This window comes from Sminthopsis crassicaudata, chromosome 6, assembly GCF_048593235.1.
Source record: "Sminthopsis crassicaudata isolate SCR6 chromosome 6, ASM4859323v1, whole genome shotgun sequence".
In the NCBI taxonomy this organism is placed as follows: Eukaryota; Metazoa; Chordata; class Mammalia; order Dasyuromorphia; family Dasyuridae; genus Sminthopsis; species Sminthopsis crassicaudata.
The window spans coordinates 244,664,175-244,690,029 of record NC_133622.1 but is presented as its reverse complement, the minus strand read 5'-3'; the positions used below and the strand labels follow the sequence as shown (position 1 = coordinate 244,690,029).

Here is a 25,855-nt window from a genome sequence, read left to right as displayed (position 1 = left end):
AGAGAGAGAGAGAGGAGAAATAGAAGATACAGGTAGCCAACGAAAAAGGAAAAAAAATCAAAGACAGAGAGACAAAGATAGAAACACATATGCAAAGGAACAGAGATAGAATCAGAAAGAAACAGGGACAAAGTACATTGGGCATTGAGAAACAAAGAGACAGAATAAAAGATATAGAATAAGAGAAAAGATTTTGGCAGATGTCCAGATACTTGGAAACTCCCATCAGTAATATACAACTAAGAATATCAATGATTTCCACTACGCTTTGCCAATGTAGCTGCAGGATCCTTTATATTAGTATATTTTCTCAGTTTTAAAATATAACATCCACCTGTTAACTATGTTATTTTATTCTGTAAAGGGCAGGAACTCAGTATGATTGATTTAATCCTACAACAAGGAGTTAACTCAGTGGAATTGATAAGACAATGGTTATGTAGTTTAGCATGTGAGTTCTCTAATTTAGTATGATTCATTTAATCTTACAACAAATAATAGTTCCAAGAGTTGGTTTTATGAAAAAACCAACAAAATAGACAAACCCTTAGTAAACCTGATTAAAAAAAGGAAAGAGAAAAAGCAAATTGATAGTCTTGAAAATGAAAAGGGTGAACTCACCACTAATGAAGAGGAAATTAGAACAATAGTTAGGAGCTACTTTGCTCAACTTTATGCCGATAAATTCGATAACTTAAATGAAATGGAAGAATACCTTCAAAAATATAGCTTGCCCAGATTAACAGAGGAAGAACTAAGTAGTTTAAATAGTCCCATCTCAGAAAAAGAAATAGACCAAGCTATTAACCAACTTCCTAAGAAAAAGTCCCCAGGACCAGATGGATTTACAGGTGAATTCTACCAAACATTTAAAGAACAACTAACTCCAATGCTATGTAAACTATTTGAAAAAATAGGGATTGAAGGAGTCCTACCAAATTCCTTCTATGACACAGACATGGTACTGATACCTAAACCAGGTAGATCGAAAACTGAGAAAGAAAACTATAGACCAATTTCCTTAATGAATATTGATGCTAAAATCTTAAATAAGATATTAGCAAATAGACTTCAGAAAATCATCCCCAGGATAATACACTATGACCAAGTGGGATTTATACCAGGAATGCAGGGATGGTTTAATATTAGGAAAACTATTAGTATAATTGACCATATTAATAATCAAATTAATAAAAACCATATGATCATCTCAATAGATGCAGAAAAGGCATTTGATAAAATCCAACATCCATTCCTACTAAAAACGCTTGAGAGTATAGGAATAAATGGACTATTCCTTAAAATAATAAGGAGCATATATTTAAAACCTTCAGTAAACATCATATGTAATGGTGATAAACTAGAACCTTTCCCTGTAAGATCAGGAGTGAAACAAGGTTGCCCACTATCACCATTACTATTCAATATAGTACTAGAAACTCTAGCCTTGGCAATAAGAGCCGAGAAAGAGATCCAAGGAATTAGAGTAGGAAATGAAGAAATCAAATTGTCACTTTTCGCAGATGACATGATGGTATACTTAGAGAACCCCAAAGACTCTGCTAAAAAGCTATTAGAAATAATTCAGAATTTTAGCAAAGTCGCAGGATACAAAATAAATCCACATAAATCCTCAGGATTTTTATACATTACCAACACAATCCAACAGCAAGAGATACAAAGAGAAATTCCATTCAAAATAACAGTCGATAGTATCAAATATTTGGGAATATATCTACCAAAGGAGAGTCAGGAATTATATGAGCAAAATTACAAAACACTTGCCACAAAAATAAAGTCAGATTTAAATAATTGGAAAGACATTCAATGTTCTTGGATAGGCCGAGCGAATATAATAAAGATGACAATACTCCCCAAACTAATCTATTTATTTAGTGCTATACCAATCAGACTCCCAAGAAACTATTTTAATGACCTAGAAAAAATAACAACAAAATTCATATGGAAGAATAAAAGGTCGAGAATTGCAAGGGAACTAATGAAAAAAAGGTCAGAGGAAGGTGGTCTAAGTGTACCTGATTTAAAGCTATATTATAAAGCAACAGTCACCAAAACCATTTGGTATTGGCTAAGAAATAGACTAGTTGATCAGTGGCATAGGTTAGGTTCACAGGACAAGATAGTGAATAAAAATAGCAATCTAATCTTTGACAAACCCAAAGATCCCAAATTTTGGGATAAGAATTCATTATTTAACAAAAACTGCTGGGAAAACTGGAAATTAGTATGGCAGAAACTAGGCATGGACCCACATTTAACACCACATACTAAGATTACATCAAAATGGGTCCAAGATTTAGGCATAAAGAACGAAATCATAAATAAATTGGAGGAACATGGGATGGTTTACCTCTCAGACTTGTGGAGGAGGAAGGAGTTTGTGTCCAAGGGAGAACTAGAGACCATTATTGATCACAAAATAGAACATTTTGATTACACCAAATTAAAAAGTTTCTGCACAAACAAAACTAATGCAAACAAGATTAGAAGGGAAGTAACAAATTGGGAAAAAATTTTTACAGTTAAAAGTTCTGATAAAGGCCTCATCTCCAAAATATACAGAGAATTGACTTTAATTTATAAGAAATCAAGCCATTCTCCAATTGATAAATGGTCAAAGGATATGAACAGACAATTTTCAGATGATGAAATTAAAACTATTTCCACTCATATGAAAGAGTGTTCCAAATCACTATTGATCAGAGAAATGCAAATTAAGACAACTCTGAGGTATCATTACACACCTGTCAGATTGGCTAAAATGACAGGAACAAATAACGATGAATGTTGGAGGGGCTGTGGGAAAACTGGGACACTGATGCATTGTTGGTGGAGTTGTGAAAGAATCCAACCATTCTGGAGAGCAATCTGGAATTATGCCCAAAAAGTTATCAAAATGTGCATACCCTTTGACCCAGCCATACTACTACTGGGCTTATACCCCAAGGAACTACTAGAGAAGGGAAAGGGTACTGTATGTGCCAAAATGTTTGTGGCAGCAGAATGGATGTCCATCAATTGGAGAATGGTTGGGTAAACTATGGTATATGAATGTTATGGAATATTACTGTTCTATAAGAAATGACCAACAGGAGAAATACAGAGAGGCCTGGAGAGACTTACATCAACTGATGCTGAGTGAAACGAGCAGAACCAGAAGATCATTATACACTTCAACAATGATACTGTACGAGGATGTATGCTGATGGAAGTGGATTTCTTCAACATAGAGAAGAGCTAAACCAATTCCAATTGATTAATGATGGACAGAACCAGCTACATCCAGAAAAGGAATGGGAAATGAATGTAAACTGTTATTTTTACCTTCTGAATCCAATTCTTCCTGTGCAACAAAAAATTCGGTTCTACACACATATATTGTATCTAAATTATACTGTAATATATTTAACATATATAAGACTGCTTGCCATCAGGGGGAGGGGGTTGGGGGAGGAAGGGAAAAAATCTGAATAGAAGTAAGTGCAAGGGATAATGTTGTAAAAAATTACCCATGCATATGTACTGTCAAAAAATGTTATAATTATAAAATAAAATAAAAAATTAAAAAAAAAAAAAACAAATAATAGTTCCCTACTGATATAATGATTGGTTTATATTCAGTATACTGTAATGATATAATTGTAATAAAGTAATAAATTGGGACAAACTCAGCCAGAGACAGATTTCAAGATAGAGACAATCCTTGTGGCTCTCCTGGCTCCTGCACTGAAACCAAGACCCATTCTGAAGGGCCTCCAGAAAGCTAACCTGGGCCCCAGGTGAAGGAGATAGACTTTGAGAGAGATAATAAAGATTTTGGACTTTATTCCTGACAATTCAAGTGGTGATTACTCTGCTAAAACAAAGGCTGGTCCCAAAACCTCCAGAACATTATACATTCTTTTTTTTTTTTCAAATAAAGGAAAAATCTGCCCAAAAGATCAGTTAGGAGTCATATTCATGGAGTTTCAATGGTTCCTTGCCAGCCACACACACACACACACACACACACACAAATATAACAATACAGCCTGTAACAGATAGCATGTGACAATCTACTTATAACTTCTAAGAAAACGTGAAATGACTCATGATTGTCAGGATGAAACTAATTACTGTAAGATTAAAAGAGTGATACACAATTATGGAAGGTTCTTTCAAGCTGTAAAACTTAAAAATGTGCCTGGGAATGGACATAGTTGTCTGATGCCTAAAGGTCAACTTAGTTTAGTTCACACATTGAAGGTTACCAGTGGCCATTGGGTGAGTCAATAAGCATTTTTTAAGGACCCTCTTTTGGGTCCAGCACCAAGCTAAGCACTGAAAAAACAAAGGAAGGTAAAATACAGGCCCTGCTATCAAGGAGTCCCATAATCTCTATGCAAATATCAATTTACAAACAAACTATATCCAGGATAAATTAGACATAATCAAAAGAGGAAAGGCACTTAAATTGAGATCACAGGACATCCTCTAGGTAACACTTCTTTAGCTCAGACTTCAAGGCAGACTACAAAATCGAAAATTTCTTTGGAACCCCTAAAAACTATATAACCAATGAAAGGACAAAGTGTGTGGCTCCTTTCTATTTCCACAGTAGAAGTGCTGGAGAATTTAAAAAGGGACAGATTGGGCAAAGGAAACATATTTTAAAATCATACAAATATTGTTAAGTGATCCACCAGTGATCTTTTGGATGAATGACTCACATAACTACACCACTGGTGTCCACGGACTACTGTTCCTATTCAGGAACTGCTGACTTCAGTCCATTGCATTAACCTCAAGGTCACAATTAATCCTAAACAGGATCCCAGTAAACTCTTGACCAGCTTTCTTTCAAGATCTACCTTCTCTGTTTTAAACTTTGCTCTTACTCTGTTTTTTGCTCATTTTCTTTATTTATTTTCTTCCTCCTTCATCACAGGGAAACAGATGCATCAGAAAAGATCCACTTCTCCAATCTTGATCTATAGTAATCCCTCTTCAAATGCTTGTTTTGTCACAGGCTAATAACAATACATGTATATATATATATATCTATATCTATATCTATATCTATATCTATATCTATATCTATATATATACACATATATATATACATATATATGTATGTATATATATATGTATATACATACACACACATATATATATATATATATATACATATACATATATATGTCCTTTGACCCAATAATACAACTACTAGGCCTTAATCCCAAAAGAGATTTTTAAAAAAGGAAAAAAAAATGATATGTTCAAAAATATGTATAGAAGCTCTCTTTTCAGGGCAAAGAATCAAAACCTGAAGGGATGACCATCACTTGTGCAGTGGCTAAATAAATTGTGGTATGTGATTATGATGAAATAGTATTGCTTTATGGAGAATGATAAGCAGGATGCTCTCAGAAAAACCTAGACAGTCCTCTATGTAAAACAAAGTGAACTGTCCTGTGTACAAAGTAATAGCAATGTTATGGAATGATCAGCTATCAATATCTTTACTATTCTCCACAATATAATGATCCATAACTACTCTGAAAATGAAAAATGGCATGCAAACTCAAAGAAAGAACTGATTGTGACTAAATACAGATTTAAGTAAACTATTTTTTACTTTATTTTTCTCGATTTTTTTTTGATGGGGAGAGGATATCTATATTTTCTTTCATGACTTTTATGGAAATGTTTTGCATAATTTCACATGTGCCTTCTTACTTGGGGTGGTAGTAGGAAGGAAGGGAGAAAATTTGGAACTCAAGTTTTTTAAAAACAAATGTAAAAATTATTTTGCATCTAACTGGGGAAAATAAAATATTAAATATTTTAAAAATAAATTTAATTTAAAAAAAAGCATGAGGTAATGTGAAGAGGGACTTTTTCTCTTTATGAGAAAATGGATGAGTGAATTTTAGGGATCTAGAGTAAGTGCTATGACAGCTATCTAGATGTTATTGGTCCTCACATAACATAAGTTTCTAACTATATTGTATGTCTTGCCACGGATTTTTCTGAAGGTTACTCTTTTGTTGCAGGTGAATGACATCACTGCCAAAGGGCATCTATGGAAAACAGATCTGTAATGGATGAGTTCATCCTTAAAGGAATAACAGATGATCCAGAGCTTCAGGTCCCTCTCTTCGTCATGTTCACTCTCATTTACCTCATCACTCTGGTAGGGAACCTGGGGATAGTAGCTTTGATCGTCCGGGATTCCCATCTCCATACTCCCATGTACTTTTTCCTCAGTAACCTCTCTCTGGTAGATTTTGGTTTCTCTTCAACCGTTACTCCCAAGGTGATGGCTGGGCTTCTAAGAGGGGACAAGACCATTTCCTTTAATGGATGTGCTACACAGCTGTTCTTTTTTGCAGCTTTTGCTACTACTGAAAGTTTTCTTTTAGCTACTATGGCTTATGATAGGCACACAGCTGTGTGTAAGCCCCTACATTATACCACTACCATGACATCAACTCTATGTGCATCTCTTGTCTCTGGTGCTCACATTTGTGGCTTTCTGACCGCCTCCATAGTCACAGGAAACATATTTAGATTTTCCTTTTGTAGGTCAAACATAGTGCATCACTTTTTCTGTGATATCCCTCCTCTCCTAGTTCTGTCTTGCTCTGATATTCATATCACTGAGTTAATAGTCTTTATCTTAGGCTCATTCACTATCTTTTTCCCATTTCTTGTCATTTTTACTTCTTACTTGCTAATCTTCATCACCATCTTAAAGATCCGTTCAGCTGAGGGCCGCCAGAAAGCCTTCTCCACCTGTGCTTCCCATCTCACAGCAGTAAGCATATTTTATGGGACAGTCATTTTCATGTATTTCCAGCCTAGTTCAAACCATTCAATGGACTCAGATAAAGTGGTGTCAGTGTTCTACACCATGGTCATTCCTATGTTGAACCCTCTGGTCTACAGCCTCAGGAACAAAGATGTCAAAAATGCTTACAGGAAAACTTTGATGGGACAGCAACTTCAATCAGATCATCTTTTTTCTTAGAGAGAAAATATTTTCATGTAAAAATCCAAAACTTTATCCAACCTTGTTCAATGTGGACAAACTTCCAAAAACCAGACATATTGATCTGTTAGATGAATCTTGCCATGTTGTTGTGTTTGAAGCTCTTTGGCAGTACCTTCTTGCAAACTGGTCTTTGTTAAAACATGGATGTAATTCCCAATCAGGGCCCAGCAAATCATCAAATCTGTCTTCAGGTCAGTCACTAGGGTTTACAACTTGGCCCAGATCATTCACGTAGGCCCACAGAGTGGTCAGGATCATTGGTAGGTCCTGCTATATTAGGGCCTCTGGGAAACTCCATTTAGGAAGCTGGCAGAGTAAGCAAAGCAATGATGTGACTTGAGGGAGACAGACCCCAAGGTAGGTGGGCAGGGAAGTAAAGGGCTGCTTAGAATAGACCAGATTAAGAGGGAAGGAAAAGTTGAGCCTAAGTGCTTGTAGTTACTTGAATTAAAGGAATAAAGGATGCCTCAGTTTCAGGCACTACTGTAATCAATTCCTGCTGCCCACCGTAAAGACAGAACTCTGAGTTCCAGCATAGCAGCTACCATTTTTCAATGAGATGGTTCTAAGTAGAATCCAAACTTTTTCAAAGTCAAAATTACATCGTAGAAATTGTCATAGATTTAGAATTGGGAGAGACTTTATTTTATATTATCTTAGATACTTATATATCATATCGCCCTAGGTAAATTTTAGTCTCAGTTTCCTTATGTTTAAAGGATCTTTTTTGCATCTCCTATCATATAATTATGTATGTGCGTATATACGTGTATATATATATATATATATATATATATATATATATATATATATATAAATGAATACTTCAGGGATTCTTTCTCTCTATGAGAAATTGAAACTAGGAATTTCTGTGACCTAGAGTGACTACAACAACAACTGAAAACTATTTTTATGTTTTTGGTTCCTTAGTTTCTTATTTCTGTACCTCACATAAGACAGGTCTCTGACCATGTTTGTCTTGGAATCGTTTATCATGCAGAGTGGCTTTTTCTGATGGTTACTCTTTTGTTGTAGGTGAATGACATTACTCTTGAATGATATCTTGCAATGCCTCAGTTTCCCTGAATTATTATGCAGTACCCTGAATAAAATATTATATCTACCCTCCTTTCCTTAAGCTCTGGTCACTCTCACATTCCAGTGAGTCACAAACTCCAGATGGTTTATCTCAAATGCCTAAATATCTCTTGCCTAAGACTCATTCACTCCTACACTCAATTTTCTTATCCTGACCCCCATCCTGTTAGGATTAAAGTTATGGTCCTTTCTTAAATTATGACTTACCCAGTGTTCTGTCCCCTCCTATCTTTGTTTCCTTGATAGCTGGAGCCCTATAAAAGTCTCTGGAATTAATTGCTCACTCTTGGATGCTTTGAAACAAGTCTCATTCAGCCAGCTAGTTTTTACTAGCCCAAATTGTCCACTATTAATATATTAAAAACCTAATCTTTCTAAATAAATTAGAAGAACATAGGATAGTTTTCCTCTCAGACTTGTGGAAGAGGGAGGAATTTGTGACTAAAGAACTAGAGATCATTATTGATATGATTATAATTTTGATTATATTAAGTTAAAAAAGTTTTTTGTACAAACAAAACTAATACAGACAAGATTAAAAGGGAAGCAATAAACTGGGGAAAATTTTATAGTCAAAGGTTCTGATAAAGGCTTCATCTCCAAATATATAGAGAATTGACTCAAATTTATAAGAAATCAAGCCCATTCTCCAATTGATAAGTGGTCAAAGGATATGAACAGACAATTTTCAGATGAAGAAATTGAAACTATTTCTAGTCATATGAAAAGGTGCTCCAAACTATTATTGATCAGAGAAATGCAAATTAAGACAACTCTGAAATACCACTACACACCTCTCAGATTGGCTAAGATGATAAGAAAAGATAATGACAAATATTGGAGGGGATATGGGAAAACCAGGACAGTGAAAAATTGTGAATGAATTGAACCATTCTGGAGAACAATTTGGAACTATACTCAAAAAGTTATGAAACTAGGTATACCCTTTGACCCAGACATGTTACTATTAGGCTTCTATCCCAAAGAGATCTTAAAGAAGAGAAAAGGACCCACATGTGCAAAAAATGTTTGTGGTAACCATTTTTGTAATGCCTAGAAATTGGAAATTGAATACATGCCCATCAATTGGAGAATAGGTGAATAAATTGTGGTATATGAATGTTATAGAATATTACTGTTCTGTAACAAATGACCAGAAAGATGATTTCAGAGAGTTTTGGAGAGACCTACATGAACTGATGCTAAGTAGAATGAGCAGAACCAGGAGATCATTATACATGGTAATAAAAAGATAATATTATAATCAATTCTGATGGATGTGGCTCTCTTCAACAATGAGATGATTCAAACCAGTTCCAATTGGTCAGTAATGAAGAAAGTTGGCTGCACCCAGAGAAAGAACACTGGGAAATGAGTGTGGACCACAACATAGCATTTCCACTCTCTCTGTTATTGTTTGCTTTCATTTTTGTTTTCGTTCTGTTTTTTTTTCTTTCTAGACCTAATTTTTCTTGTGCAGCAAGACAGCTGTATAAATATGTATACATATATTGGATTTAACATATACTTTAACATATGTAACATGTATTAGGCTACATGCCATCTAGGGGAGAGGGTGGGGGGAAGGCAGGAGAAAGTTGGAACAGAAGGTTTTGCAAGGATCAATGTTGAAAAATTACCTACACATATGTTCTGTAAATAAAAAGCTTTAATAATAAATTTTTTTAAAAACCTAATCTCTGTATTGTCTCAGTTTCTCTGGCATTATTATAATATATGGACAACAGATCTGGAGTGAGTTCATCCTCATAGGACTAAATAGAAGGTCCAGAGTATCAGATTCCTCTTTTCATAATGGTCATTGATGTCTACCTCATCACTCTGGTAGGGAACCTGGGATAGTAGCTCTGATCTCGTGGGATTTCTGCTTCCACAACCCACACTTTCCCCTCAATAACCACTTTTTTTTGGTAGATTTTGCTTATTCCTCAACTGTTATTCTCAGAGTGATGGCTTTGCTCCTCCCAGGGACAAGGTAATTTCCTAAAATGACTAAAATGCTGTTCTTTTAGGAGGTCTCTGCTATTACTGAAAGTTTCTTCTATGGAAGAAGGTTTCTCCATGTCCTGTGATCATAGTGTGGCTATGTGTAAGGTTGTATGTTACAACCAAACCATGACAGTGTAAATATTTCTAGCTAGTTGTGCTCATATCTGTGTCTTTCTGATAACCTCCACAATAAAATACATTTAACCTTTCATTTTGTAAGGCTAATGTGATCCACCACTTTTTTTGTAATGGTCCCTTTCTCTTCGAGCTCTCATTCTAATATTCACAATAGTCATTTTTTTAGGGTCACTCATCATTTTTTTCTTGACATTTCTTGTCATCTTTACTTCTTACTTGTTAATCTTCATCACTATCCTGAAAATCACCAGAAAGTTTTCTCTACTTGGGTTTCCCATCTCACAGCAACGATTATATTTTATTGGACAAACTTCTTCATGTTTTTCCAGCCCAGCTTAAAATGGTAAAGATGTAGATAAGGATGCATGTCATGAGGAGTTCAGAATGGAATAATTTGGTTCCCCTTAACATACTGAAGAAAGTGTAATGCAGGTGTTCTCAAACTGCGGCCCACGATTCCAGATGTGACCCGCTGGGTTATGGCAAATGGGTTGAGGGGTGGAGACAAAGTGTGAGTTTTTTTTTTACTATAGTCTAGCCCTCCAACAGTCTGAGGGACAGTGAACTGGCCCCCTATTTAAAAAGTTTGAGGACCACTGGTCTAATGTGTTCCTACACAGAACTAAGCCAATTCCACCAAAAGAACTGAGTAGCTTTCTCTAGGTCACCCAATTTATCCATGGCGCAGCTCTGACTAAACCCTAGGCCTTGTACATTCATCCCAGTTTTCTTTCCATTATAACCCAAGACTATCAAGAAACTTGTGTATAAACTGGTATCACCATCAATCTCCAATGCTGAGATTTTCTAAAACACGGGTTAAGTCTCTGATAAGACTGGGAACAGAGAATGAGATTCCATTCTCTAGATCTCCATCCATCAGCTGTGAGTTCCACTTACATACATGATAGGATATTACTCCCTTAAAAGTCCCTTGAACTTTCCTTAGTTGTCCTTAACTCAGAAAGGGTCTTTTTCTTCTTTAGTTGAGTATCATTGCAGATGAATCTCTGGGAAAACTTCTGCATCAGTTAATCATTCTTCTAAGAAAGACCTCATAGAGGGCAACAAATTATTTAAATGAAGATGTCTGGGGAAAAATTCCAGACTTTATCATGAGTAGACTCTGGAACTATATAAAGAATTTTATTTTAATTTATCTTTTAAATGAAAAAGGAAGTAACACAAGAGGAAAGATAAGTAGGTAATACAGAGAATGAACTGTGTGAAGAAGTCTAGAAGATATGATTCTATGATTTTCTTGGTTGGTAAAATCTATTGTGTTAATTGAATGGAGGAGATACATGTTTTACCTTTTACAATACAACAGCTTTTATAAAGATGAAATGTGCTGTTTTTTCAATGTCTACATTGTGCAGCTCTCCCTGCAGCCGATGCTAACAAAACACTTAATGAGTAAAACACTTTTGCCATCAAAGATACTGACAGTGTCAAATGGTCAACCATTGAACATTACTATAGTTTTTATCAACAACATTCCAAATGGATAATAATATCAACAGAAATGGTATGTGTTCCCATTTTCTAAATTAATGAACCCTAGTCTTTATGTAACATTTACATTTGAAATGACTTATAATCCATGATTAGATTAATGATCTCTGAGAGCAAGGGTTGTTTTACTTCTCAGTATATATCTTCAGCACTGGGAACAATACTTTGTACATAAATAGACACTGGATAAATGTTTTCGCCCATTCATTTATTCATTTCTACATTTTATGATTGACAAAAAAGTATAAAAGGTAAACCACGTAACTCTCTTCAATTAACAAAATAAATTTTTATCAACCAAGAAAATCACAGTCATTATTGTCAGAGCAGAACGTCAATATATTGAAGAATATTTATCCCGTGCACATCATTACTATGTTATACAGGATATTTGGGTCAGAATTGAGCTTTGTTTCCCTTTTTTATTAGTAAATTTCAACAAATACCTTGCAAGAACTTACTTTATGAAAGGTTGGACTAGGAGCCAGAATAGTTCCTCAGGCTAGAGGTACAATGGTTTAATGCAAATTCCCTTTTAATGGTACACAAACTCTTTCGAGGTTTGTAATGATAGTTCATGGAGTTAGAGCTAACCAAATTTTCTTGATGCCACAAACTAATAATTACTCAATTATGTTTCATGTGTTTTTTCCCTTCTTTGAAAGCAAGCATGTACATATCTGAACTATTTTAGCCTGGTTTCTGAAGCAATTTTAAACTTTCAAGATCATGGACATACTCATTTGGGGATGTGTGCAAATTTTACATTCAACTCTTGAACTATTTCTGATAAGTTTGAGGGATTCTCTCAATTCTCCAACACTTCAAATCATTTCCACAATATCACAATATTTGAATGCAGAATGGTTCTCAATGTCTGGCCACACACACAAGTATATTTCTGCTGGAACTCTGTCTTCCCAGAAATCACCTGGAGTCAGGATCACTAAACGTCTTTATTCTTGATCTTTTACAGTCAAGGTCAGGGGGTTATGCCTAGCTACCTCACACACACACCTTCCTCCCTCAAAAGCCAGGAGAGACTGAGTCAGCTTCTGCATCTCAATTCCTCTTCCTCATCCTACTCCTCCCACACAAGTCACTTCCCCCTCTTTGTCCCACCAATCAAATCAGCACAGAACAACTAGGGAGGGTCAACCTTCAAACAAGTTAATAGGGAATTTTCCAATTGGCAATTAGTCTCACGTGCTTCATTATCCAAGTGCATTGCTCAGTTCTAGCCCTTTACATATTTCTTCCTTTTCACTATCATCCAAGAGTATTCCTTTCTGTTACCATATAAATAATCAGCTGAGAAATGTAATGATGTCCTGTCAGATTGGCTAAGATGACAGGAACAAATAATAATGAATGTTGGAGGGGATGTGGGAAAACTGGGACACTGACACATTGTTGGTGGAGTTGTGAAAGAATCCAGCCACTCTGGAGAGCAATTTGGAACTATGACCAAAAAGTTATCAAACTGTGCATACCCTTTGATCCAGCATTGCTGCTATTGGGCTTATTTCCCAAAGAAATACTGAGGAGGGGAAAGGGACCTGTATGTGCCAGAATGTTTGTGGCAGCTCTTTTTGTAGTAGCTAGAAACTGGAAGATGAATGGATGTCCATCAATTGGAGAATGGTTGGGTAAATTATGGTATAGGAAGGCTATGGAATATTATTGCTCTGTAAGAAATGACCAGCAGGAGGAATACAGAAAGGTTTGGAGAGACTTACATGAACTGATACTGAATGAAATGAGCAGAACCAGAAGATCACTGTACACTTCAACAACAATACCGTATGAAGATGTATTCTGATGGAAGTGGAAATCTTCAACATAAAGAAGATCCAACTCACTTCCAGTTGATCAATGATGGACAGAAACAACTACACCCAGAGAAGGAACACTGGGAAGTGAATGTAAATTGTTAGCACTACTGTCTATCTACCCAGGTTACTTATACCTTCGGAAGCTAATAATTAATGTGCAACAAGAAAATGGTATTTACACACATATATTGTATCTAGGTTATATTGTAACACATGTAAAATGTATGGGATTGCCTGTCATCTAGGGGAGAGAATAGAGGGAGGGAGGGGATAATTTGGAAAAATGAATACAAGAGATAATGTAATAAAAAATTACTCATGCATATATACTGTCATAAAAACTTTATAATTATAAAATTTTTAAAAAAATTTAAAAATAAAATTAAAAAGAAATGTAATGATATTATGTTATAAAGATCAACTGCAACTTTGTGTTGTTGAAAGAAAATCATCAGAAGAGTTAGAAAGGGGGTTTACAGATCATTCTCATTAAAAACCTTCTTGAAACCAACTTGGACTATTAGAAGTATATTATAGATGTTTATCTTATGTTACCTCTCATTGCAATATTAAGGCTGGAGATTCCAATTTAAACTCTTCATCTACAGATTTTATTGTTTTTCAATTTGACAAATTCTCAAATGACTGGGTTAGTAACACTGGCCAGGCATTCAATAGATCTTCTGTGGGGTTCTGTAGCCAGTGTATGAGTACTAGAATGGTGATGATGATGATGATGACAGTAATGGTAGTTAGTAGTTATACAGCATCCTCATATATCAAATAGGGAACTAAATGCTTTATAAGTACCATCACTTTTGATCTGCACAATCAATCTGCAAACAGGTATTATTATTATCCTCATTGTATAGTTGAGGTAAAACTAAAGCAAATAGAGGTTCAATGACTTGGAGCTACTGTCTGTGGATGGATTTGAATTTCCGACTGTGACTAATACAAGTTTTTGTTTTCTTGTTGTTGTTATTTTTATTGTTGTTTTTTTTTTTTTGAGATAAACAAGGTAAAGTGACTTGACCAGAGTCACACAGCAAGTTAATATCAAGTGTCTGAAGTCATATTTGAACTCAGGTGTTCCTGATTCAAGGACCAGTATCCTGTCCACTGCACAACTAGGCTGCACAATTATACATATTTCAAAGAAGAATAAAATGAGATTTGATGTTGTTCAATGACTTGGCCAATGTCACCCAGTTAGGAGATGGAAAAAGCAGGACTAGAAGCCTCTCTCAAGTCCCATTATATCTCACTTTGCTAAAAACAAGCAAAGAATCACAGAATATCCATGAGAAAACTTCTTTTCCCATGGTCAGAATAGAATTTAATTGTTTGTTTTGTTCAGGAGTTGGAGCAGAGCTACCAGAACATCCAAGGGAGCATCATCCCCAAGAGCCTCAGGCTGCCAGGGCTGCATAAAGTCCTTGGAAACTGACATTAAACCATTCCATGAAAGGGCTTAGTTCTGAGGTTTCAACTGGTGAGTTAAATTCTCTAAGTCATTCACTCATACATCTAGTTTATTTTTTTGTTTCTTGAGGCTGAACTGAATTTAAGGTAGGAATGAGAATTTCTAACTCTTCTGTCATCCATGCCATAGCAATGATCAGAAGTGACCAGATACTATACCACTAGATACCTTTGACCCCTTCCCCAGTGTCTAGTGAAGAGGTTTTTCCAATATGATCATAGGTTTGCTAGACTTGGAACTTCAAGGTCAAAATAAATATAAAAATCTTGCCTCTCCCTCCTTTTTGGAGTTTTGACCAATTTTTTCTACATTAAGCCAGTCAGATTCTAGGATATCCAAATTCAAGGCTACAATGTTTATCTAGATACAAATGGAATAGTGGAAACACTGCTGGACATGGAGGCAGGAAGACCTGTACAAAAATTTCTTTTATCTCAAGGTACTGGCTCATTTTTTCCAGGGGTAAGTCTATTGAATTATTATTCCTTATCTATGAAGAGTGCATAGTTACACTGGTAGTACACTTCTAATACTTATTTCATAGGTTTGTCTAAAGGCTCAAATGGGATCATGTATGAAAATTGGGCTCAAACATTTATTTGCTACTTATTTGTAGCTTTTCAAATTCTTCATCCTTTAGTAATCAAAGGAACCATTTAAGAATAGGTGACACTGTAGACCAATGAATATATAATTTAATACTATTTATTGTATACTGTGTGTAAGGCACTGCATAAAAAGTTTTAGGGGAAGATTTAATACAAAATTAGGGGAGATAGAATTTCTTACCTGAATAATAATAGCTCACATTTATACAATATTAGAAATCTCTTCAAAAATCTCATTTTAATGTCCCAACTATTTGAGATAAATACTATTACTATGGTAAATAACCTGAAGCTAGTTGGTTTAAGTGATTTGTCTAGACATACACAAGTAATAAATATTTGAGATGGGATTTAAATCCACAACTTCTTGACTCAAAAATCAAAGCTCTCTCTACTATACCATATTGTCATGCTAGTTTTTGGTAGTGGCGGAGCACTTTTATCCCTTTTTTTTCTATGTATTTATGTTTCTCAGAGCATCTGCTCATCCATTGTCAAATACAAACCCAATAATTTGATCTTGTAGCTTAAATCTACAGCATTTTATACTTGACAAATAATTTCCTTTCAATCACAGTGTGATCCACATACACAAAGAAATATTATGCCAATATTTCCAATGAGCAAGCAGAGGTATGGAAAGATCAACTAACATTCATGGAATCACAGAAAAACTAAGTAAATATTCAAGTAAAATTAAAAGTCAAGTCTTCAAGTTCCTAATCAAAAACCTTTCCAAGCTAGTGCTATTGACCAACACCTAGTTTCTGGGTGGATAACAAATCACCTTGTCAGCCTTGCCAACCAAGAAGGACTCTCTGTAAAGCTAGGAACTCAAGACAAAACATTGAGTATGTCAGTGAAAAGGATCATCACGGACTGTATGTATGTATGCATTTATCTCTCTATCTATATTTGATTCAATAGTATAGATTACAAAAATGGCACCCTGCCATATATGAGACAAGCATTATTCATAACCTTGATTCTGAGTTTGTTTTCCACTTTTTATAGATACTATTATATTAGTAGAAAATTCTTCTTTGTTGATACTTGCAAAAACTCCAGTCTATGAGATAAACTTTTCTTCCTTTACTTGGTTCTTATCTAACACCTTCACATTAATCACATTAGAAAAAAAGTTCTTTAGATATAATATTAAGAAGAAGAATGGATATTTTTAAAAACTAATATAGATTAAAAGTGTGATAGGATTATTGATTCAGAAATGGAAAGAACTTCAGAAATCATTGAGTCTAATAACCAATTTTTCTCATTCGAATCTCCCAACATCTATTTTAGATAAATATCATTCCTATATTTTTTATTCTTTTTGCAGATAAGCTATCTGAGGAATCATTGACTTAACTGATTTGTCCAGATATATATAGTTAAAAGAGTCGGAAGTTCTATTTAAAACTACATGTTCTTGAACCAAAGATCAAAGTTCTCTCTATCTAGTACATTGCCAAACAAGTACTTTCTAATATATGAATATCTCTATGCTCTTTTGTCTATATATTTCTGTGTTTCAGACACTATGCTCATCTACTGTCACACATGGGCTCAATAACCTGATTATAGGAAGTCTCACATCTATAGCATTTGATTCTTGAAAAACACTTTTCTCCCAACCACTATATGACTCCCCATATCCAAAGAACTATTATTCCAATTTTTTAAATGAGGAATCAAAGATGCAGAAGGATCAGTTCCATGGAATCACAGAAAAGAGAAATTAAAATCCAAGCAATATTAGTACTCAAGGAAGTCATTAATCAGGTAGATAGATATACAAATAGAAAGAGACACATAGGGAGAAGCAGGCAGACAAAATAAAATGGAAAATCAGAGAGGGAGACAGACAAAAGTGCAGACATACAGAGATAAAGAGAAAGAATAAAGAATAGCATTGGGGGCAAAGAGACAGAATAAAAGATTCAGAATAATAGAAAATATTCTGGGCCTGATAATTGAAGATTTCCATCAGTACTATGGTAAAAATACTATAAATGGTTCCACCATGTTTTCCTACATTCTTCCTGGATTCTTTATATCAGTATATTTTCTTAGTTTAAAAATATTATGATATCCTGCTGTAACTTATGCTATTTCACTCAAATAAAGGAAAAACCAGGCCAGAGCCACATCCCAGTTTTATCTATCATATCTCATTGGTACCTTGGCAGCCAGATTTGTTTCTTTGTATTAGGGAATCTAATTCATCTTGAATATGTGGTGTAATTCCTTGGAAAAACCAATATATTACTAGATAGAAAAATAGAGATATCTAGCTATATATGACTTTTAGTGGGCTTTGATAGAAGTGACTTCTAGTTAGATGTGAGTTGAAGTAGATGACTTCTGAGGAGTTATGCTGACTTGAAATTGTCTGCTTTGCTACACACACACACACACACACACACACACACATATATATATTCATATATATATATATATACACATATATAAATATACATACACATGTATACACATGTATGTATATTTAAAGACACAACTTGGAACAGATAGCATGTGGCAGCTTATTTATAAGTTCTATGAGTACTTGAAATAATTCATGATGGTAAAGGTAAAACTAATTATAATAAGACTAAAGGAGTGGCAAAAAAGCCACTAAACTAAAGCTGTGAAACATTAAAATGATGCCTGGGAATGTTAAATGTCATTGTTTGAAACCAAAAGGGGAATTTACTTTAGTCCAAATATTGAAGATTATCACTGACCAAACAGTGAGCCAATACACAGTTATTAAGGCCTTACTATATGTCTGTCCAGCACCATACTAATCACTTAGAATAAAAAGAAAAGTAAAATACAGTTCCTACTATCAAGGAGTCCCATAATCTCTATGCAAACAACATGCATATATCAGATTACATACAGGCTATATTCAGGATAAATTAGAGATAATCAAAAGAAGAAAGTCAGTTATACTGAAATCAATGGATTAAGAATGGATGCTAGAGGTAAAATTTCATCTCAGACTTGAAGGATGTAGACTCCAAAGTTGGCGATTACTCTGGGACCTCCCCCAAAAATATATGGGGAAGGAAAGAACTAAATATCGTTGTTTGTGGCTGCCGTTTGAACTGAAATAGGAACAGGTTGTGTAGGGGAAACAAAATTAGAATTCATATTTGTAACGGCCCATCAGTGATTTTTTGGAAAGATGATTTCTACAACTATACCCCTGGTGTCTATCAACAACTGTTCCCATTCAAGGACTGGTGACTTTAGTCAACTGCATAAGCTATGATGAATGCAGGACTAAACAGGATTCCAATAAACTCTTTACCAGCATTCCTTGATCCTCTCCTCCCTGCTCTCAGTTGTTGACTTTCCTCTTTTTTGGTTCTGTTGCTCTTCTCTTTTATTTCTCTTTTCTCTCTTCTTCAAGGAAGTGAAGCATATTCATATGAAGAGATCTAGCTCTTCAACCCTGACCAACAGCAATCCCTCTGCTAATGTTAATTTTTGCCACAGACTAAGATACTTCTGTTTCCTGAAGTGGGAAAAGCCATTTTGGGGACAGGTAAATTTGTGGTAGATTTTAAAAAGCAAGATGCAGAGCAACTGTTTATGAGAAAATGAATGAGTGAATTTTGTGGATCTGTAATAACTGCTATAACAAGTACCCAGATGTTACTAGTCATTCAAATCCTTGTTTCTAGTCCTCACATAAGACGGGTTTCTAAACATGTTGATGTCAAGGAGTGGATTTTTCTAAAAGTTATTTTTTTTGTTGCAGGCTGGATGACATCACTCTTAACTGGAATCTATGGAGAACAGATCTGAAATAAATGAGTTCATCCTTAAAGGAATAACAGATGACCCAGAGCTTCAGGTTCCTCTCTTCATAATGTTCACCTTCATCTACCTCACCACTCTGGTGGGGAACCTGGGGATGGTAGCTCTGATCTCCTGGGATTCCCACCTCCACACCCCCATGTATTTTTTTTCTCAGTAACCTCTCTCTGGTAGATTTTGGCTATTCTTCAACCATTACTCCTAAGGTAATGGCTGGGCTCCTCATGGGGGACAAAATTATTTCCTATAATGAATGTGCAGCACAATTGTTCTTCTTTGGGGCCTTTGTTGCTGTTGAAAGTTTCCTCCTAGCCTCCATGGCCTATGATCGCCATGCAGCTGTGTGTAAGCCCCTACATTACACCACCACCATGACATCAACTGTATGTGCATCTCTGGTCTCTGGTGCTTACATCTGTGGCTTTCTGACATGCTCCATAGTCACAGGAAAGATATTTAGCCTTTCCTTTTGTAGGTCAAACATAGTGCATCACTTTTTCTGTGATGTCCCCCCTCTCCTAGTTCTGTCTTGCTCTGATACTCACATCACTGAGGTAACAATCTTTATTTTGGGCTCATTCACTATCTTTTTCCCATTTCTTGTCATCTTTACCTCTTACTTACTAATCTTCATCACCATCTTGAAGATTCGTTCTGCAGAAGGCCGCCAGAAAGCCTTCTCCACCTGTGCTTCCCATCTCACAGCAGTAAGCATATTTTATGGGACAGTCATTTTCATGTATTTCCAGCCCAGTTCAAACCATTCAATGGACTCAGACAAAATAGTGTCAATATTCTACACCATGGTCATCCCTATGTTGAACCCTCTGGTCTACAGTCTTAGGAATAAAGATGTTAAAAATGCTTTCAGAAAAGCTGTTTGAGGATAGCATCTTCCTTTAGATCATCTTTCTTCTTAGAGAGAAAATCCAATCAGTATCTTCCATACTTTGGGATCCAGACATGAAACTGAATAAAAATTTTATGCACAGGGAAGTAGAATCTAAACTTTTACTTTTTTCTTTTCTTTTCTCTTTTTTTATTTTATCTCTTTATAGATCTGTCTATTTTCATATATCTGACTGTATATACATATGTCTGTCTGTCTATGTATGTGTGAATATAATATATATGTCATACCATATATTTATACAGTGTTTATGTGTGTGTATATATATACATGGGAAAAGAGAAGAAACTTCTTTCATGTAAAAAATCCAAAATGTAATTATATCAATAATCAGAGGGATCAAAACCAACTAGGAGGAAAACTAGTGTGGGCAGTGGTGCAAGCGGAAGTTGCTGCCTTGTGGAGATCCAGAAAAATGGGAATAATGGCAGGCAGGCTCCCATCCCAAGGCATGCCTGGTGTTAAGAGTGGGTTCCTTTCTGCTGTTGGCCTCTGCTCACCTGGGGCTCTTGCATTATGCCAAGCCCTGTTCAGAAGATTTCCTTTGGGCACATACTGTCCTTGCTCAGGTGGGTGGCTGTTTCATTATATCCTGGGTACCAACTTTTGCCCCTTTTCTTCCATAAGACTATTCCACATGAGATTTCTGGAAACTGCTGAGCATAAACACAAAGGGACAGTGCCCCTCTTGACAGTGCCCCACTTCCATTTTCAGGAAGCCTGCCAAGGAAGATAAGAGTATCCTGATGATTGGATCATTCCTCCCCTCTTCCCAGAGGGAGAGGTTCTTGGAAAATGGCAGAATTCTTGACCTTGCTGAGCTCAGTGCCAGACTGTAGGGTGATGTTGGGGTCATCATTGTAGTCATTCCCCTCTGAGAACAAAGTCCCTTTTTCAAAAAAAAAAAAAAAAAAGATAGGCATGTCAGTCCCCTTGGTACCCAAAATGCTGGGATCTACCAGGATCAAGGACTTGACTAGAGTGTAGGAGTTGATTCTAAAAGTCTGCAACATCTGTCTCAAGATCCAGAGGCTTTGGTGACTCCTGGGAAGAGAGGAAGTGATGGATGCTGTCCACGTGAAAAAGGTTAATATCAATTACCTAACTGAGGACCTAAAGAAGTCTAATAGGATTATTGAATCTCAATTGAACCCATGAGTGATTAGCATAGTTTATAGGCTGTCCACTTTATTGAAGTCTATAGTCCCTAGGTGCTCACTAAGTTCATTTTTCTTGAGGCAGGCTATACCAAAGCACTTCTTAGGGTTTTGCAGGGGTCCTAGATATAAAAAGGAGATGGTCCAACCATAGTGCCCAGAAGCAGAGGCAATAATGCTGAGCTCACTTTCCCAATAAATGGAATCACTACAGGTATAAGAGGACATAGGTGTCTCCACCACCAAGGACATGTTGGCTTGAAATGGGACAAGACAGAAGAATGATCCTTCTTGATTTCTATCATTGTAATTATCCTCTCATCCACACTGAAACTTGGTGGGTGTTAGGGGCTAGATTGGACAGTTCTGTGACATCTGAAAGGATGGATTTACTATTGCTTGTCAAATCTGAGAAATATATGTTGGGACAACTATAGATTAAAGTAGAAAAGCCATGTAGGGAGAGGAGCCATGGATGTGGTCTAAGGAGTATGGGTAGATGTACTTGGAAGTAGATTTTGTTGAGCAGCTATGGAGAGCAGAATCAGGCTTTAATCTGTGAATGGCTGGAGCCAAACAAAGAAAGTTAGAGACAGGCTAGTAAGAGGAGAAAAGAATTTGATTCATCTCAGAGCAAGGGAAATGCTTGTAAGTAGAAGGGGTCCCCTGGAGAAAGAGAGTTAAAAATGCTAGGCAAAGGCAAGGTTGATATTCTTGAAATCCACTAGACTGGACCATGACACAATTATCCTTAGCCCTTGAATAGCAGTTCTCATGGAAGTTTCAGAGATCAACAATGCAGGAATTTGTGGGTCTTATGGAAACGGTCTCCAAGTTGATTGTCTCAAATGTTAACAGTCATCAGACTCCTAAGTGCTATTGAAATACCTTCTTGGTAAATTTGTCAAAAACAAAGATGCTATTCCCAAGTAGGGTCCAGTAGATTAGCAGATCTATCTTCAAATCATTACATAGGTCCATAGCTTGGTCAGTGAGACAGGGACATTGCTGGATCCTGCCATGCAGAGGTCCCTGGGAAACTCTGATCTGGGGTGTAGCAGTATGGTAGGACAGGAATGTGTCCCCAAGCAGCCATGTTCTGAGGCAGGTGGGCAAGGGCAGTGAGGGAGGTACAGGGGGGAAATACAATCTCAGATTTTTGGAAGAGGAAGGAATTGGCAACCAAAGAAGAACTAGAGGTCATTATTGATCACAAAATGTACAATTTTGATTATATTTAGTTTAAAAGTTTTGTACAAACAAAACTAATGCAGACAAGATTAGAAGGGAAGCAATAAACTGGGAAAACATTTTTACATTCAAAGGTTCTGATAAAGGCCTCATTTCTAAAATATATAGAGAATTGAATCATATTTATAATAGTTCTAACCATTCTCCAATTGATACATGGTCAAAGAAAATAACCAAAGAAAAGGAAAACAATTTCCGTTCACCAATGCCTAAAGAAAATGAAATGAAAACTTTTATATGAAAAAATTGAAACTATTTGTAGTCATATGAAAAATGCTCCAAATCACTATTGATCAGAGAAATACAAATTCAGAAAACTCTGAGATACCACTACACACCTCTCAGATTGGATAAGATGAAAGGAAACAAGAATGATGAATGTTGGAGGGGATGTGAGAAAACGGACAGTGATACATTGTTAGTGGAACTGTGAATGGATCCAACCTTTGTGTAGAGCAATTCTGAACTATGCTCGAAAAATTATCAAACTGTTCATAACCTTTGATCCAGCAATATTTCTACTAGGATTATATCCCAAAAAGATCTTAAAGGAGGGAAAGGAATTCAAATGTGCAAAAAGGTTTTTTGGCAGCCCTTTTTGTAGTGGCATGAAACTGGAAAGTGAGTGGATGCCTATTGCAGAATGGCTGAATAAGTTATGGTATATGAATGTTGTGGACTATTATTATTCTATAAAAATGACCCCAGGAAGATTTCAGAGGCCTGGAGAGACTTGCATGAAATGATACTGTGTGAAATGAGTAGAACTAGGAGGTCATTATACATGACAACAAGACTATACAATGATCAATTCTGATGGACATGGCTCTCTTCAATAATGAGATGATTCAAACCTGTGCTGCTTTTTGAGTGATGAAGAGAGCCATCTACACCCAAAGAGAGGACTGTGACTGAGTGTGGACCACAACACAGCATTTTCAGAGGTTACTGTTTATTTGAATTTTGTTTTCTTTCTTAGTTTTTTCTTCCTTTTTGATCCAATCTTTCTTGTGCAGCAATATAACTGTATAAATATGCATATATATAATTTAACACATATTTTAACATATTTAATATGTACTAGACTAACTGCCAGCTAGGAGAGAGTTTGGGGAGAAGGGGAAAATTTGAAACAAAAGATTTTGCAAGGGTAAATGTTGAAAAATTACCCATGCATATGTTTAGTAAATAAAAAGGATTAATAATAATAATAAAGAAATCCCACATATAAGAAAAAGAATGATTTTAGCATAGGATGTCAAACAAGGAAGTATGAGGAGAACAAATATGGGGATGGTACCCACAGCCCCAGAGGGTATGCATGGGAAAGGGATGAAATAGGCAATGAACTGGAAAGTTTGAAGGGCATGGTGTTTTTTAGTTTCTCAATTCAGCTTCACCAATGCCCACAGAGGAACCCCTGGGGTATACTCTGCTTCCTTATCCTTCTCTCTCAATTCCACCTTTGGGGAGCAAAAGGAGAAGTTGGAGGGGCAGTGACACTATAGGCCCCACCAACACAGTTTTGCCCTCCTCCTTTGTCCCAATCATTAACAGAAGTAGTTTAAGCAAGGGAGGAGGGATGGGATATATTTGGGTTGAGAAGAAAAGCATACCCTGTGAATGAAGAACGTGATCCTAATGGGCCTCCAGATCAAATCTGGAGAAGACACACTCCTTTTAATCTGGAAGTTATCAAAGTTGTGAAAAAGGCTTGCACTCTTTTTGGATCTGCATCATCTTATGTTAGGATATTATTAGAGAATTTGACTTATGAAATCCTATTCCCCAATGACTAGAAATTCATAGCAAAAACACCATAACCAGACCAAAGGCTTAGTTCTTATCCAGTGCTTGTGGATAGAATCTTGTTAAAAGCCATTAAAGAAGTAATGTAATTAGCTGCTATAGGACATAACAAGATATATACCTTTTATACCAATGTACAAATTAATGTATGCTGTGAAACCATCCCAGAGTGGTAAATTTTATTGGCCACAGCTCCAAATTGTACACACAAGTCTCCTTTAAAGATAGCTTGGTTATTAAATAATTGGCCATGGGTTTTTTGAAGAAAAAGTTTCTAAGATCTCTCTTAAAGGATTGACCATCTTTACAGATGTGTCCAAAAATAACATTTGTGCTGTATATTCTCCTAACTTACTTATAAAAAGAGTAGTTAGCCTACTCAGCAGAATGAGATGTATGCAATCATTCTGCTCTTACTTATTTCCCAGGAGATATAAATATAATATCTGAATTGACTTATTCAATAGGTGTGTTACAAAGAATTGCCACAGCCCTAATAAATTTATAGCTTTTAACATATTTCAGCTTTTTAAGGAACTTAAGATGCAGGTGTAAAACCGCTCAATTAAGTATTCGCTCTTGCATGTCCCCTCTCATACTGTTCTTCCAGGACAATTATTTTAATGGAAACAAAAATAAATCACCTCATCACAATGTTAGCAAATACTTTCCTATTTCAGGCAGTCAAAGAATCTCATTCTAAAGATCATCAGGCAGCTTGAGCTTTACATCTGCAGTTTGGAAAAACAAAAGGGAATAGCTTGAGCATAGTAAAAGCCTGTACAGCTTGCTTCCCTTTCTACACTCCTACACTATCTCCAGGGAAGAACCCTCATGATATGAAGCCCAATGAAATTTAGCAAATAGATGTGACCCAATTTAAACCTTTTGGTCATCTGTCTTTTATCCATGTTGCCATGGACACCTTTTCAGGATTTATTTTTCAGTACCAGCAGCAAGAGAGGGCCTGGGATTTCTTACACAGGCCTTTGCAGCTATGGGCATATCACAAGCAATAAAAACAAGTAATAGACCAGCATATACTTCCAAATATTTCTCACACATTTTTATACAGTATCAGATTTCACACGCTACTGGCATATTCTTCAGTCCTCAAAGACAGGCAATAGATAGTAGAAAGGAGAAACAAAAA

General features: G+C 35.9%; 1 protein-coding gene and 1 pseudogene across 1 annotated transcript; both read left to right on the top strand.

Moving 5' to 3' along the window:
- The first annotated feature begins 6,085 nt into the window (after positions 1 to 6,085).
- Positions 6,086 to 7,033, top strand: LOC141546591 (olfactory receptor 5B12-like). Its single transcript, XM_074274527.1, has one exon. It carries the CDS (start codon positions 6,086 to 6,088, stop codon positions 7,031 to 7,033), a length of 948 nt encoding a protein of 315 aa, XP_074130628.1.
- Positions 7,034 to 19,543: 12,510 nt separating this feature from the next.
- Positions 19,544 to 20,459, top strand: LOC141546577 (olfactory receptor 5B12-like; annotated as a pseudogene).
- The last annotated feature ends 5,396 nt before the right edge of the window (positions 20,460 to 25,855 follow it).